The following is a 14864-nucleotide window of genomic DNA, read 5'->3' on the forward strand; positions in this document are numbered from 1 at the left end:
AACAACAACAACAACAAAAATGTTATGTGAATGAATTCATATTGTATGTGAACTTTTGGGCATGGCTTTTTTTACTCAGCATAATTCTCTGGAAATTCATCCAGGTTGTTGTATATATCAATAATTTGACTTTTTGTGGCTGATTAATATTTCGCAGTGTGATATACCACAGTTTGTTTAAACATTCACACTTTGAAGGACATCTGGATTGTTTCCAGTTTTGGGCTATTATGAATGAAGTTGCTATAAACATCTATGTACAGGTTTGTGTGTGAACATATATCTTTATTTTTCCAGAAAAAGTGCCAGGAATGCAGTTGCTGGCTCATTAAGTAATTGCAGGTTTAGTTTTGTAAGAAACTGCCAAACTTTTTAATTCCTAGCAGTGACGTGTAAGTGATATAGTTTCTCCACGTTTGCCAGCATTTGGCGTTGTCATGATTTTTTGTTTAATCCATTCTGATAGGAGTGTAGTGATATTTTATTTTGGTTTTAATTTGTGTTTCCCTAATGTCTAATGATGTTGAACCGCTTTTCATGTGCTTACTCGCTAATTATATATCCTCTTTGGCAAACTGTCTCTTCATCTTTTTTTTTTTTTTATTTTTGAGACAGAGTTTCGCTCTGTTGCCCAGGCTGGAGTGCAGTGGTACAATCTTGGCTCACTGTAACCTCTGCCTCCCGGGTTCAAGCGATTCTTCTGCCTCAGCCTCCAGAGTAGCTGGGACTACAGGCACATGCCACTATGTCCGGCTAATTTTTGTATTTTTAGTAGAGATGGAGTTTTACCATGTTGGCCAGGCTGGTCTCAAACTCCTGACCTCGTGATCCACCCACCTCAGCCTCTGAAAGTGCTAGGATTACAGGCATGAGCCACCACATCCAGCCTCTTCATCTCTTAAGCCAATTTTCTAATTGGATTGTTTTTTACTGTTGAGTTTTGAGAGTTCTTCATGTATTCTGGGTAGTAGTCCTTTGTCAGATATGTGGTTTGCAAATATTTTCTCCCAGTTCATAGCTTGTCTTTTTATCCTTTTAACAGGGGCTTTTGTAGGGCAAATGGTTTTAGTTTTGACGAAGTCCAGAATTTCAGTTTGTCCTCTTATTGTGTCTTTGACGTCAAGTCTAAGAAGTCTTTGCCAAGCTCTAGATCTTGAAAGTTTTCTTATGTTTTTTTCAAAAGTTTTATAGTTTTACACTTTACATTTAAGTCCATGATTCATTTGACTTACGTTTTGTATAAGGTGGGAGACTTAGATGAAGGTTTGTTTTTTGTATACAGATGGGCAGTTGCTTTAGCACCATTTGTTGGAAAGGCTGTCTTTCCTTCATGGAATTGCTTCCGTGCCTGTGGCAGAAACAGTCAGTTGGGTGTATTTGTGGTGGTCTGTTTCTGTTTCTGGGTTTTCCGTTCTGTTCCAGTGATCCCCGTGTTTGTGCCTCCACCAGTAACACACAGACCTTAATTACTGTAATTATTTAGTAAGTCTTGAAATTGGGTAGACTGCTTCTTTCCACTTTATTTTAAAATTGTTCTGGCTGTTTTGGTTCCTTTGCATTTCCATATACATTTTACAATAATCTTGTCTGTATCTGCCAAAAAACTTGCAGGGATTTTGCTAGGAGCTGCATTAACCCTGTGTGTCAATTTGAGGAGAATTGACATTTTTACTGTGTTGAGTTTTCCAATCCATAAACATGGGAGAAAACATTCAGTCTTTCATTATTAAATGTAATGTTAGCTGCAGATTTGTATACATGTTCTTTATACATGTTTTTATACATGTTCTTTATCTTTTATACATGTTTTATACATGTTGAGAAAGTAGCTCTCTATTCCTATGTGTCTGAGAGCTTTAATCGTGAATGGATATTGCCTTCTGTCAAATGCTTTTTCTACTTTAGCTGATATGCATAATCATGTGATTTTTTTCGCCTGTTAATATGGTGGATTTCATTGGTTGATTTTCAAATATTAAATCACCCTTGCATTCCTGGAGTAAACCCCACTTGGTCATGGCATATAATTATTTCTATATGTTGCTGAATTCTATGAACTATTATTTTGTTGTGGATTTTTGTTTCTGTATTTGTGATGAATACAGATCTGGAGTTTTCTCTTTTTTCCCCAATTATTTTACCTTTAATTAATCAGTATGGCTCTCAGAACAATTATGTCAGTTAAACTTGATCTTTTTCAAATCTGACACATTTTGAAAAACAGATACATCCTTCCAGTAAGAGAGATTTAAAAAATAATAGAAGAGAAGTTACAAAATACATAATAATTATTACTAAATGAGCAAATAATGGGCTCCCCTGTCATACTTAATATTGGCTTAATTTAAATTATTATTTATGGCCAGACATGGTGGCTCACGCTTGTAATCCTAGCACTTTGGGAGGCTGAGGCAGGCTGATTGCTTGAGCCCAGGAGTTCAAGACTAGCCTGGACAACATGGCGAAAGCCCATCTCTACAAAAATGTACAAAAATGAGGTGGGTGTGGTGGCACATGCCTGTAGTCCCAGCTACTCAGGAGACTGAAGCAGGAGGATCACTGGAGCCCAGAAGCTTGAGGCTGCAGTGAGCTATGACTACACCACAGCACTCCATCCTGGGCAGCAGAGTAAGACCCCATCTCTAAATAAATAAATACATGATTTGTGTCATACTCTGAAGTAATAAATCCTAGGATATAATGAGGTGTTTTTCATGCTTTATTTTTATTTTGACTTAGTTCAAAATATTTTTCTCTTTAATTCAAAACTCTTGTGTCACTTCAAGTTCAAAATATTTTTAACTTTCTCTTAAGATTTCTTCTTTGACCACTGTATTATTTAAAAGTGCTTTGTTTAATTTCCAGCTATTTTGAGATGTTCCAGCTATCTTTCTGTTATTGATTTCTAGTTTAATTCCATTATTGTAAGAAAGCAAACCTTTATCCTCAGCCTTTCGAGTAGCTGGGACTACAGGCGCACACCACCACACCTAGCTAAATTTTTATATTTTTGTAGAGACAGGGTTTCACTGTATTGCTCAGGCTAGTCTTGAACTCCTGGGCTCTAGCAGTCTGCCCACCTCTGCCTCCCAAAGTGCTGGGATTACAGTCGTGAGCCACTGTGCCCGGCCTATTTTTCTGTTCTTAATCTCGATTTTTGAGATTATTGATTTGAGATATTTCCTGTTTCTAATGTAGCTGTTTGTTGCTATACATTTTCCTCTCAGCATTTCTTTAGCTTTGTCTCACAAATTTCAATGTGTTTTTATTTTCATTTAGTTCAATGTATTTTTAAAAATTTTTCTTTGAGATTCTTCTTTGACCCATGGATTATGTAGAAGTGTGTTGTTTGGTATACAAGTATTTGGAAATTTTTCTGTTATTTTTTGTTGTTGAATTGTAGTTGGAGAATATATGCTGTATGATTTGAGTTATTTTAAATTTGTTCAGGTTTGTTTTATGGCCCAACATATGGTCTTATCTTGATATATGTTTTTTTATTTTTTTTATTTTTTTGAGATGGAGTTTCACTCTGCCACCCAGGCTGGAGTGCAGTGGTATGATCTTGGCTCACTGCAGCCTCTGGTGCTGAGTTCAAGCTCTTCTCCTGCCTCAGCCTTCCAAGTAGCTGGGACTACCGGCGCCCGCCACCACGCCCGGCTAAGTTTTTGTATTTTTAGTAGAGATGGGGTTTCATCCTGTTTACCAGGCTGGTCTTGAACTCCTGACCACAGCTGATCCACCTGCCTTGGCTTCTTCCCAAAGTGTTGGGATTACAGGCGTGAGCCACCACGCCCAGCCAATCTTATACACGTTTCATGGGCACTTGAAAAGAACGTACATTCTGACGCTGGGTGGAGTGTCGTGTAAATGTCAGTTACATCCTGTTGGTTGATGATGTTAAGTCCTTCTGTATCCTTGCTGATTTCCAGCCTAGTTGGTCTATCAGTTGTTGAGAGAATTCACCACCACGTCAGTCTTCGAGTCCTGAAGTCCTTAACTAGTGTGAGTTCTCTCTACCCTTCAGAGTCTTCTTTTATTTCTTTAATTTACAGTGACTGGGTTTTAGTTGTACTCAGAGGGAGGAATAGGGAAAAGCCTCTTCTCTAGTCCATCTTCCAGGAATTCAGTGACTGGGTTTTAGTTGTACTCAGAGGGAGGAATGGGGAAAAGCCTCTTCTCTAGTCCGTCTTCCCGGAATTCAGCGACTGGGTTTTAGTTGTACTCAGAGGGAGGAATGGGGAAAAGCCTCTCTAGTCCGTCTTCCCGGAATTAGAAGTGGTACTTACATTTCTCTTTCTATATTTAAAAAAATTTCCCCTGGTGGGTCAGGTATGGTGTGGTGGCTCACACCTGTAATCCCAGCACTTTGGGAAGAGGGAAGATTGCTTGAGCCCAGGAGTTTGAGACCATGTTGCTTAGGCAACATGACCCTATCTCTACAAAGTAAAAAAAATTAGCCTGGCATGGTGGCATGGTGGCATGGCCCTGTAGTCCCAGCTCCTTGGGGGCTGTGGTGTGAGGATCCCCTTGAGCCCAGGAGGTCACAGCTGTGGTGAGCTATGATCATGCCACTGCAATCCAGTGTGGGTGACAGCAAGACCCTGTTGCAAAAAAAAAAAAAAAAAAAAGAAAGAAAAGAAAATGTTATTCTCATCTTTTCTTACCTGCGTTAGGTCATAAAGCAATTTAAATCACTTGTGGTTTCTACTAAGGAGTCTGACCTCTGGGTTGTAACCCTAATGTGAAGATAATAGGCAGTAGCCAGAAGCACCGGCAGCCACTCTGAGGACAGCTTGTTAACCCTGCGCTACAGCCTGATCTGCCAGTTAGGGGTTCTCAAATTTTGCTGCTTATGAAAATCATCTAGAGAACTTGAAAAACTCTCCATACCCAGGTTACAAGTTAAATCATGACTGTGCTAAGAGCCAGGCACTAGCGTTGTGTGAGTTTGTTTTACTAAATTCCCGAGTGATCTTACTGTGTAATGGAGTTTGGGAACCACTGTCCCGGTGTGTCAGAGGAAGTCTGTAATTCACACTGCAGCGGCAAGAGCTCAGGGAGGTTTTTGTTCACTTTTCTGTTAACAGTTGCAACTCTGTTTATTCCCCTTTTGATCCCAATTATAGCATCACCTAAGACCTGAAACAGAAGGGACTTCTACTTCTTTATTCTTAAAAACTAAAGCCGTGGGTCCCTTGGATTCTCTTCTATCCTTTGATTCATAAGCCAGTGCCAGCAAGGCTTTTTTTTTAAGGTCCAAATAGTAAATGTTTTAGGTTTTGAGGGTTGTTACAATCTGTGTCACAACTACTTACCTCTGCTTTTATACAGCAAGAGGCAAAACCAATGGGCATGGCCATGTTCCTGTCATCTTCCCCATCTCTACAAAAAGTAAGTGAGCATGGTGGCACATGCTTGTAGTCCCACTTGCTTGGGAGGCTGAGGTGGGAGGATTGCTTGAGCCCAGAAGATCAGGGCTGCGGTGAGCTATGGTTGTGCAGTTGTGTCACTGCACTCCAGCCTGGGCAACGAGACCCTGTTTTAAAAACAAAAAATCGACAAGAAAGAAAGCAGACTGTGGTCAGGATTTGACCCAAGAGTTGAGTTTGCTGACCCCTGTCATAATCATTCAAATGTCCCACTTGGGAGCATTGAAGTTCAGAATCATTCACAGGATAGAAGCCATCTTCCGGCAGCACAGACCCAGTCTGCCTGTGTGTATGTTAGGGGTTCCAGTGTCTGCCTGTGTGTATGTTAGGGGTTCCAGTGTCTGCCTGTGTGTATGTTAGGGGTTCCAGTGTCTGCCTGTGTGTATGTTAGGGGTTCCAGTGTCTGCCTGTGTGTATGTTAGGGTTCCAGTGTCTGCCTGTGTGTATGTTAGGGGTTCCTATGTCTGCCTGTGTGTATGTTAGGGTTCCCAGTGTCTGCCTGTGTGTATGTTAGGGGTTCCAGTGTCTGCCTGTGTGTATGTTAGGGTTCCAGTGTCTGCCTGTGTGTATGTTAGGGGTTCCAGTGTCTGCCTGTGTGTATGTTAGGGGTTCCAGTGTCTGCCTGTGTGTATGTTAGGGGTTCCAGTGTCTGCCTGTGTGTATGTTAGGGGTTCCAGTGTCTGCCTGTGTGTATGTTAGGGGTTCCAGTGTCTGCCTGTGTGTATGTTAGGGATTCCAGTGCGGCCGTTCTTGAGCACAGGGGCCGATGCCTAACTTCTGGGCTTCGTCAGCTGTGACTCTTCTCCATTGTTGGGAAACCAGTGTGAGAAGGGGTTGGTTGAGTGAGCATAGGCAGAACCATACTTATTTGAATCACTTCAATGTACACATACTTAAAATAAGGTTCTTTCTATGTTTGAAGCAACTAAAACTGATAAACCACCCAACTCCTCTGCCTAGCTCATTTGATGTGAATATTGACTCTAGAGCTATACTGTCTAATGTGGTACCATTAGCCACATGGGGCTGAACTTATATTTAAGTTAGTTAAAGTTAAATACCATTTAAAATTTAGTTCCTCAGGGCCAGGCACGGTGGCCCATGACTGTAATCCCGGCAGTTTGGGAGGCTGAGGTGGGCAGATCAGGAGGTTCAGAGATCGAGACCATCCTGGCTAACATGGTGAAACCCCGTCTCTACTAAAAATACAAAAATTAGCCAGGTGTAATTGTGGTGGCGGCGCCTATAGTCCCAGCTACTCAGGAGGCTGAGGCAGGAGAATTGCTTGAACCTGGGAGGCGGAGCTTGCAGCGAACCGAGATTGCACCACTGCACTCCAGCCTGGCGACAGAGCAAGACTCCGCCTCAAAAAAAAAGAAAAAAAAAAATTAGTTCCTCAGTTAACTAGTCACCTTTCAGGTGACATACATGATCGATGGCGACATCGGGCAGCACAGATAGAGACTTTTTCTAGCTCTCTTGACAGTGCTTCTCTGGAATTTGTAAGCCATGAATCTTAGCTCTAACTTTGGAATGTTTAAAATCGCTAACTTTTAACTTCTTTTTTCTTCTTTATTCATTTAGCCAAAACTCATTTTATGTAATTTAAAGTAAATATAATATGCCTTTTGGTTTTAGACAAAAAACAGAAATGACTTTCATGGAATCAAGAAAGTCATTGATTAAGAACTATTGGAATATGAACTTCCATATTCATTCGAAGCTTTATCATGGGAAGTTAAAATATTGCCTTATATGAAAATTTTATGAAAATGGTATAAACAGCAGAAATTACATTTATTGAGTAGCCTGTGTGTGCCAGGCACTGAGTGCTTTGCGGTTGAAGCTCAGGAAAGTTAAGTAATTTCCACAGAAGTGTGGCTGGTGCTGGTGTTTGAACCCAGACCTGTGCGATTACTTCAAAACGTTTGCTTTCCTGTTATACTGTGCTGCTTCCAATTTGCTGAAGACTGTGGTAAGTATTTTGTATGTTTCATCTTAGGAAGCTGTAACTCCCTAAAGATGTATGCTGATACACTGTGTTCATTTAAATAAGACAATTCATCAATTTTCCTTAAAATAAGAAATATTTAATACAGGCTTTTTTTCCTTAAGAAATACGTGGAAGAGGCCGGGCGCGGTGGCTCAAGCCTGTAATCCCAGCACTTTGGGAGGCCGAGACGGGCGGATCACAAGGTCAGGAGATCGAGACCATCCTGGCTAACAGGGTGAAACCCCGTCTCTACTAAAAAATACAAAAAGCTAGCCGGGCGAGGTGGCGGGCGCCTGTAGTCTCAGCTACTCGGGAGGCTGAGGCAGGAGAATGGCATGAACCCGGGAGGCGGAGCTTGCAGTGAGCTGAGATCCGGCCACTGCACTCCAGCCTGGGCGACAGAGCGAGACTCCATGTCAAAAAAAAAAAAAAAAAGAAATACGTGGAAGAAGAGAAAAATTGTCAATGATTCTATTACAATTTGGTAGACCAGTATTAATAGGATTTCTATTATTTAGGAATACTGAGATTTTGTTTATAAAATTGCTATTATGATATTAATATAATTTTTATATTGTAAATTGTCAATTTGATGACTGCTAAGAATTACAGGTTTGTTTGAAGGTTGTTTTTGCAAGACAGTGCAACAGATTCTAATATCTTTTAATAATTTACATGCCCTTTTTTCAAATTATATTTTCAAGATTACATTTAATGGAACAGAACAAGTTGGTAACAATTAGGAATATTCACATAATCTTTATTTTGCACAGGAAAATAAGATTGTCTGGTGAAGGTGGTCAATTAAACAAACTGTCAGATTATTGAATAGAGAAAATTTCACTCTTTGTAGCTGCAGGGCAGAGGGGACGTTACCTCCATCTCTTTCCGAGAATCCCATTTGTTAATTATGAAGGTTTGTGTTTTTAGGCCGGGATCTGGATTTCCATTTGTTGGCTGTTTAATGGACTTGCAATATTTTCTTTAAAGTTTGATACTGTGGCACTTCTCTTTGTTTGCAGGAGGCAGACACTGAGCCCTTACTGTGACACGCTCAGAAGTAACCCACTGCAGTTAACTTGCAGACAGGACCAGAGAGCAGTTGCAGTGTGTAATTTGCAGAAGTTCCCTAAACCTTTACCACAGGAATACCAGGTAAAACGGGTCTGGGGCACAGTTGTAGGAATCAGCTTTTCAAAAGTAGTCTCCATTTTAATTAAAAGAGTAAATTCTCGTAAGTTTCTTAATTTATAAGGCCCTGTTTGTTTTCCATAAGTTAGAAAAAAATGGAATAATGCTTCCATTTCTTTATAACTAATGTCCTAATTGATAGCACTTAGTTAAAATCTAGCAGTGTCTTACAATAATGGCAAGAAGAATTTGAATATTTGATCTGTTTTTACCTGTTTATGTTTTCTAATTATTTCCAAAATCTTGCTATTTAAATTCCTCTAATCTACACAGAAAAAAAATCTTTAAAGAAAATAACTTAAGTACTCTAATCCAATTAATTAGAAGACTTGGAAACTCTGCTTTGGAAAAGATTTGATTCATGGGATCCAAAAGATTAAGGAAATGGTCACACATATCTTGTCTGGATCTCTGATTTGACCTTTATGTTTCTTTTTATGTTTTATCTTTTTTTTTTTTTTTTTTTGAGACGGAGTCTCACTCTGTCGCCCAGGCTGGAGTGCAGTGGCATGATCTCAGCTCACTGCAGCCTCCCCTTCCCGGGTTCAAGTGATTCTCGTGCCTCAGCCTCCTGAGTAGCTGGGTTTACAGCTGTGAGCCACCATGCCTGGCTAATTTTCATATTTTTCAGTAGAGGTGGAGTTTTGCCATGTTGCCCAGGCTGGCCTCGAACTCCTGGCCTCAAGTGATCCATGTGCCTCGGCCTCCAAAAGCACTGGGATTACAGGTGTGAGCCAACATGTCTGGCTACTTTTTGTATTTCTAATAGAGACGGGGTTTCACCATGTTGGCCAGGCTGGTCTCGAACTCCTGACCTCATGTGATCCACCCACCTCGGCCTCGCAAAGTGTTGAGATTACAGGCGTGAGCCCCCGCGCTTGGCCATGACCTTTACATTTCTTGTTGCCAAAGCTATCTTTAAAAAGCCTCAACTGTACCTGCTATTTACAAAGGAACCTTTTGTCAGAAATGATGTCTCAGAAGCTAATTTAAAATAAAGCTGCTGAATTTTAAGCTTCCTACACATATTTATAAGCTCACTGAATGCTTCAGATACCATAAAATAGCAAATGTATTCATAGGCATAGTAATATAACTCAAAAATGTAACATCTTTAAAAATTTCTCTGGTGCATCCAGGGGTGAAAAAACACATAAAATTATTTTATTTTCATTTATTTATTTATTTTTGGAGATGGAGTCTTGCTGTCACCCAGGCTGGAGTGCAGTGGTATGATCTTGGCTCACTGCAACTTCTGCCTCCCAGGTTCAAGCAATTCTCCTGCCTCAGCTTCTCAAGTAGCTGGGACTACAGCTGTGCACCACCATGCCCAGCTAATTTTTGTATTATTATTATTATTATTATTATTATTTTTTTTTTTTTTTTTTTTTTGAGACGGAGTCTCGCTCTGTCGCCCAGGCTGGAGTGCAGTGGCGCGATCTCGGCTCACTGCAAGCTCCGCCTCCCGGGTTCACGCCATTCTCCTGCCTCAGCCTCCCGAGTAGCTGGGACTACAGGCACCCACAACCGCGCCCGGCTAATTTTTTGTATTTTTAGTAGAGACGGGGTTTCACCGTGGTCTCGATCTCCTGACCTTGTGATCCGCCCGCCTCGGCCTCCCAAAGTGCTGGGATTACAGGCGTGAGCCACCGCGCCCGGCTATTATTATTTTTTTTTAGTAGAGATGGGGTTTCACTATATGTTGGCCAGGCTGGTCTTGAACTCCTGACCTCAGGTGATCCGCCCACCTTGGCCTCCCACAGTGCTGGGATTATAGGCATGAGCCACCATGTCCGGCCATAAAATTACTATAAAAAAGAAAGGAACAATAAAATGTATCTGGTGCCTTGTACCTTTGGCATTCAAAGTATTTTTTATATATGATCTCATTTATTTTCTCAGATTTTAATTTTTTCAAGTTTGTCAAAACAACGTGTAAACTGCCTCCTAAAAACTCTTGAAAAATATATTTAAAATGTAACTTTATGCATTAGTTTTATATTTTGTCAACTCTTAAAACTTCTTTGGGCCGGGCGCGGTGGCTCAAGCCTGTAATCCCAGCACTTTGGGAGGCCGAGGCGGGTGGATCATGAGGTCAGGAGATCGAGACCATCCTGGCTAACATGGTGAAACCCCGTCTCTACTAAAAATACAAAAAAAAAACTAGCCGGGCGTGGTGGCGGGCGCCTGTAGTCCCAGCTACTCGGAGGCTGAGGCAGGAGAATGGCGTGAACCTGGGAGGCGGAGCTTGCAGTGAGCCGAGATCGCGCCACTGCACTCCAGCCTGGGTGACACAGCGCGAGACTCCGTCTCAAAAAAAAAAAAAAAAAAAAAAAACTTCTTTGTACTCAGTGTAATTAAAACTATTTCATTCGTTTAAAACATTAGTCTAATTGAACATTGTAATACATAACTTAAGACTCATTTACTTACCTTGTTTATTTGTAGAACTATAGCAACCTTAAATTACTCCTCTGGTGGTTTACTACTGTCTTCTTTATTTGGTGCAGTGGATGAAGAAAAGTACTTTAGTATCTTGTGTTATATGGCATTAGAGGGTTGCAAAATATTACCTGTGCACTTCCTCTTGTTTATACAGAATGTTTCTTTCTTGTCTTCCCAATATTTGTTTTGCAGTACTTTGATGAACTCAGTGGGATACCTGCAGAAGATTTGCCTTACTATGGTGGCTCCGTGGAAATTGCTGACTATTGCCCTTTCAGTCAGGAATTCAGTTGGCATTTAAGTGGTGAATATCAGCGCAGCTCAGATTGTAGAATATTGGAAAATCAACCAGGTTAGTCGGCTAGTGAAATGAAGTTTAATATACATGTTAAAATTATATATCAGCAATATAGAATAGTGGTTAAGGGCACAGACCCTAGAGCAGAACGGTCTGAATTTGCTTTATAGTTCAGCTGCTATCCATATTTAAGAAGTGACTTAGCTTTTCTCTGCCTGTTTCTTCATCTGTACAATGGAGACAATACTTATAGAGTTGTGAGAATTAAATGAATTAATGTAGTAAGTGCTTGCAACTGTGCCTGACCTATCGAAGGGATTATTAGCGTATGCGTGCACACACTATATTTTAGTCATACCTTCTAGCTGCATGGCACTTTCCATTTGCAAACCACTTTCATTCTTACCATTTTATTCTTCTGAAAACATTATGAGAAACATAAGGAAGACATTACTGTATTTCCCAGATAAGCGGATAGATACTAAGTAATATAGTTAATTTGTGTCAGTGCAAGATCCTCCAATGCCAACCTCTTTTTATTAAAATACCTTAGATAAGCTGCGTTTATGTAAGTTAGAAGCAACATGTCACTCTTCAGATGTCAAAACAATGTTCTTGTCTCATGGCCAGTAAGATATGTTACCGTATTATTTGTTTCCTCTTAACACATATAAATGAACAAGCTATCAAAGGAATAAAGAATTGGATATTCTGCAATAAGTTACTGCTCATACTAATTACCTTTGTAAACAGAAATGTTCTCACATCTGATGTAAGAAAGGGCAGTAAGTAGTTTTTCTCTCTGTGTTCATCAGAAGTTTTAACCTAGTCTCCAAACCCCCACCCCCATTCCATACTTTATTACAGACTAAGGCATTTAAATTCTAAATTTTTGTATTCTTACCTTTTACTCTTAAACTTGGCAGATGTAACTGGATTCCTGCAGCGTTTTTCCCCATCACTCATCTATTTAATAAATGTCCTGCCCAGGCACAGTGGCTCATGCCTGTAATCGCAGCACTTTGGGAGGCCAAGGCAGGTGCATTGCTTGAGCTCAGGAGTTTGAGGCCAGCTGAGCAACATAGTGAAACCCTGTCTGTATCAAAAATACAAAAAATTAGCCAGGTGTGATGGTGCACACCTGTGGTCCCAGCTATGCAGGAGGACGAGGCTGGAGGATTGCTTGAGTAGCCCAGGAGGTGGAGGTTGCAGTGAGCCGAGATCATGCCACTGCACTCCAGCCTGGGCAACACAGTGAGACCCCATCTCACATAAAAATACAGAATGAATAAATAAATAAATAAATAAATAAATAAATATCCTAACAACTTGTAACTACTCAGCAGTTCCGTATTAAAGCAAAAGAAATGCACAGATCTGTCGGCTATGGATTTGCCAGAGATGTACTATCACATGTTATTGTTTTAGAGGTGGAGTTGGCAAACTTTTTTTGTAACGGGCAAAATTATAAATATTTGAGGCTTTGTGGGTCGTCAAGTCTCTGGCTTCCTGATTCAGCTCTTCACCTCTGCTGTTACAGTCTGAAAGCAGTGACAGACCATATGTAAATGAATGAATGTGTTAGGATTTGGCCTGAGGGTTATAGTTTGCTGAATTCTGTTTTTTTATTATTATTATTTTTTAGAGATGAAGTCTCACTCTGTCACCCAAGTTGGAGTGCAGTGGCACCATCATAGCTCACTGTAACCTGTAACTCCTGGGCTCAAGTGATTCTCCTGCCTCAGACTCCCCAGAGCCAGGACTACAGGTGTGCACGAGGCTTGCTGTGTTACCCAGACTGGCCTCAAACTCCTGGCCTCAGGCAGTCCTCCCTCCTTAGCCTCCCAAAGTGTTGAAATTATAGACTTGAGCCACCACGTCCAGCCCGGAACCCCATTTTAGACACTGATCACTATACTTTTCAAAGACTCTGATACTCAAAAGAAGTAAAGAATTCTGTTTTATTCTAATTTGCATTTTTTCTTAGCTTATATGTTAAGATTTATCAAAACTGATGTAAAACACTTATCTTTATAATATTTCAAAATGGGCTAATTGAACTTTCTACTTCCCAAAATAAAACTTATTGTGAAGAGTCTAAAGAGAGGAAATTATTGCTTGGGTTTAAGAGCTTTGTCCCTTTGTCCATTAGATATTTAGAGGCCTTTCATTCCACCCTGTCCTCTCCAGGTTTGTGCTTAATGTGAGATTAGATCAGCATCTTACTAGGTTGGTGCAGGAGTAATTGTGGTTTTGCCATTAAAGTAATGCAAAAACCGCAGTTACTTCTGCACCAACCTAATATTTATGGACTTCCAGGAGGTGACACAAGTTGAAGATATAAAAAAGTTTTCAGAAGTTGCAACACCCCCCAAAAGTCTGCACTATAGAAATCACTTGGCCTCATCCTATCATGGGTCATTTGGAGGTGCCTCCTATTTAGACCACCAGTGAAGATGATTCTTATATTGGTGTCTCGTGATCTAGTGATTCTTAGTGCTAGTTCTTCTGTATATTTAACCTAGAAAACTTTGGGCCCAGTTTTATTCCCTTGTGTCTGATACAGTAGTTTTCTCCTGTTAATCATTAAGAACCTAGTGTGAGTTTGGAATCTTGTCTATCCTAATTTTTTAAATTTAAAATTTCCATGAAACATGTTTGATTTTTAAAGCAATTTTTAATCATAAAAATGGAATGCTTCAGTTTCTTGTTCTTTGAGCCAGAAGTCAATTTTTAAGGAGACTTTTCTTCTTTGCCTCAGAAATTTTTAAGAACTATGGCGCTGAAAAGTATGGACCTCATTCAGTTTGTCTAATTCAGAAATCAGCATTTGTTATGGAAAAGTGTGAGAGGAAGCTGAGTTACCCAGACTGGGGGAGCGGATGCTATCAGGTAAGCTTATGTTTGTTTTTAGTTATGCCAAATATTGTGTGATTTTATCTCTCTTTTTTTTTTTTTTTTTTGAGACGGAGTCTCGCTGTGCTCCCAGGCTGGAGTGCAGTGGCCTGATCTCGGCTCACTGCAAGCTCCGCCTCCCGGGTTCACGCCATTCTCCTGCCTCAGCCTCCCAAGTAGCTGGGACTACAGGCGCCCGCCACCACGCCCGGCTAGTTTTTTGTATTTTCAGTAGAGACGGGGTTTCACCATGTTAGCCAGGATAGTCTCGATCTCCTGACCTCGTGATCCACCCGCCTCGGCCTCCCAAAGTGCTGGGATTACAGGCTTGAGCCACCGCGCCCGGCCGATTTTATCTCTTTTATGGTTGTGTATTTTAAATTATATTTTCATATTTTTATGTAATTAATTTACTGATCAATACTTTATCTTGTTTATGTAGATATTAGTTTAGATGCTTATGTTTTATGAAAATATTGTCATTTCTTTAGAAAAACTGCCTCTTAAAAATATGTATATAATTGCTGTAATGTTACTTCTGGGCATATATTCTGAGGAAGTAATGGCAAATATGTACTTTTGTTCTTGAGCAAATATTACTTTGTAATGG

The 14864-nt window shown here is 40.4% G+C and overlaps 1 protein-coding gene across 3 annotated transcripts in view; it reads left to right on the forward strand.

Annotated features, from left to right (window-relative positions):
* Window positions 1–14864, forward strand: part of LMLN (leishmanolysin like peptidase) — a 76513-nt gene that overhangs the window by 44529 nt on the left and 17120 nt on the right. For all 3 annotated transcript variants that reach the window (XR_642488.4, XM_009198834.4, XM_003918669.5), the window contains exons 13-15: window positions 8448–8580; window positions 11254–11413; window positions 14121–14251. Coding sequence is in view for 2 of the 3 variants with exons in the window: in XM_009198834.4 (XP_009197098.2) it covers window positions 8448–8580; window positions 11254–11413; window positions 14121–14251 (424 nt within the window). In the remaining variant the exon portion in view is untranslated. The remainder of the gene's footprint in view (window positions 1–8447; window positions 8581–11253; window positions 11414–14120; window positions 14252–14864) is intronic.

The sequence above is a fragment of the Papio anubis genome, chromosome 2, assembly GCF_008728515.1.
Source record: "Papio anubis isolate 15944 chromosome 2, Panubis1.0, whole genome shotgun sequence".
Taxonomy (NCBI): Eukaryota; Metazoa; Chordata; class Mammalia; order Primates; family Cercopithecidae; genus Papio; species Papio anubis.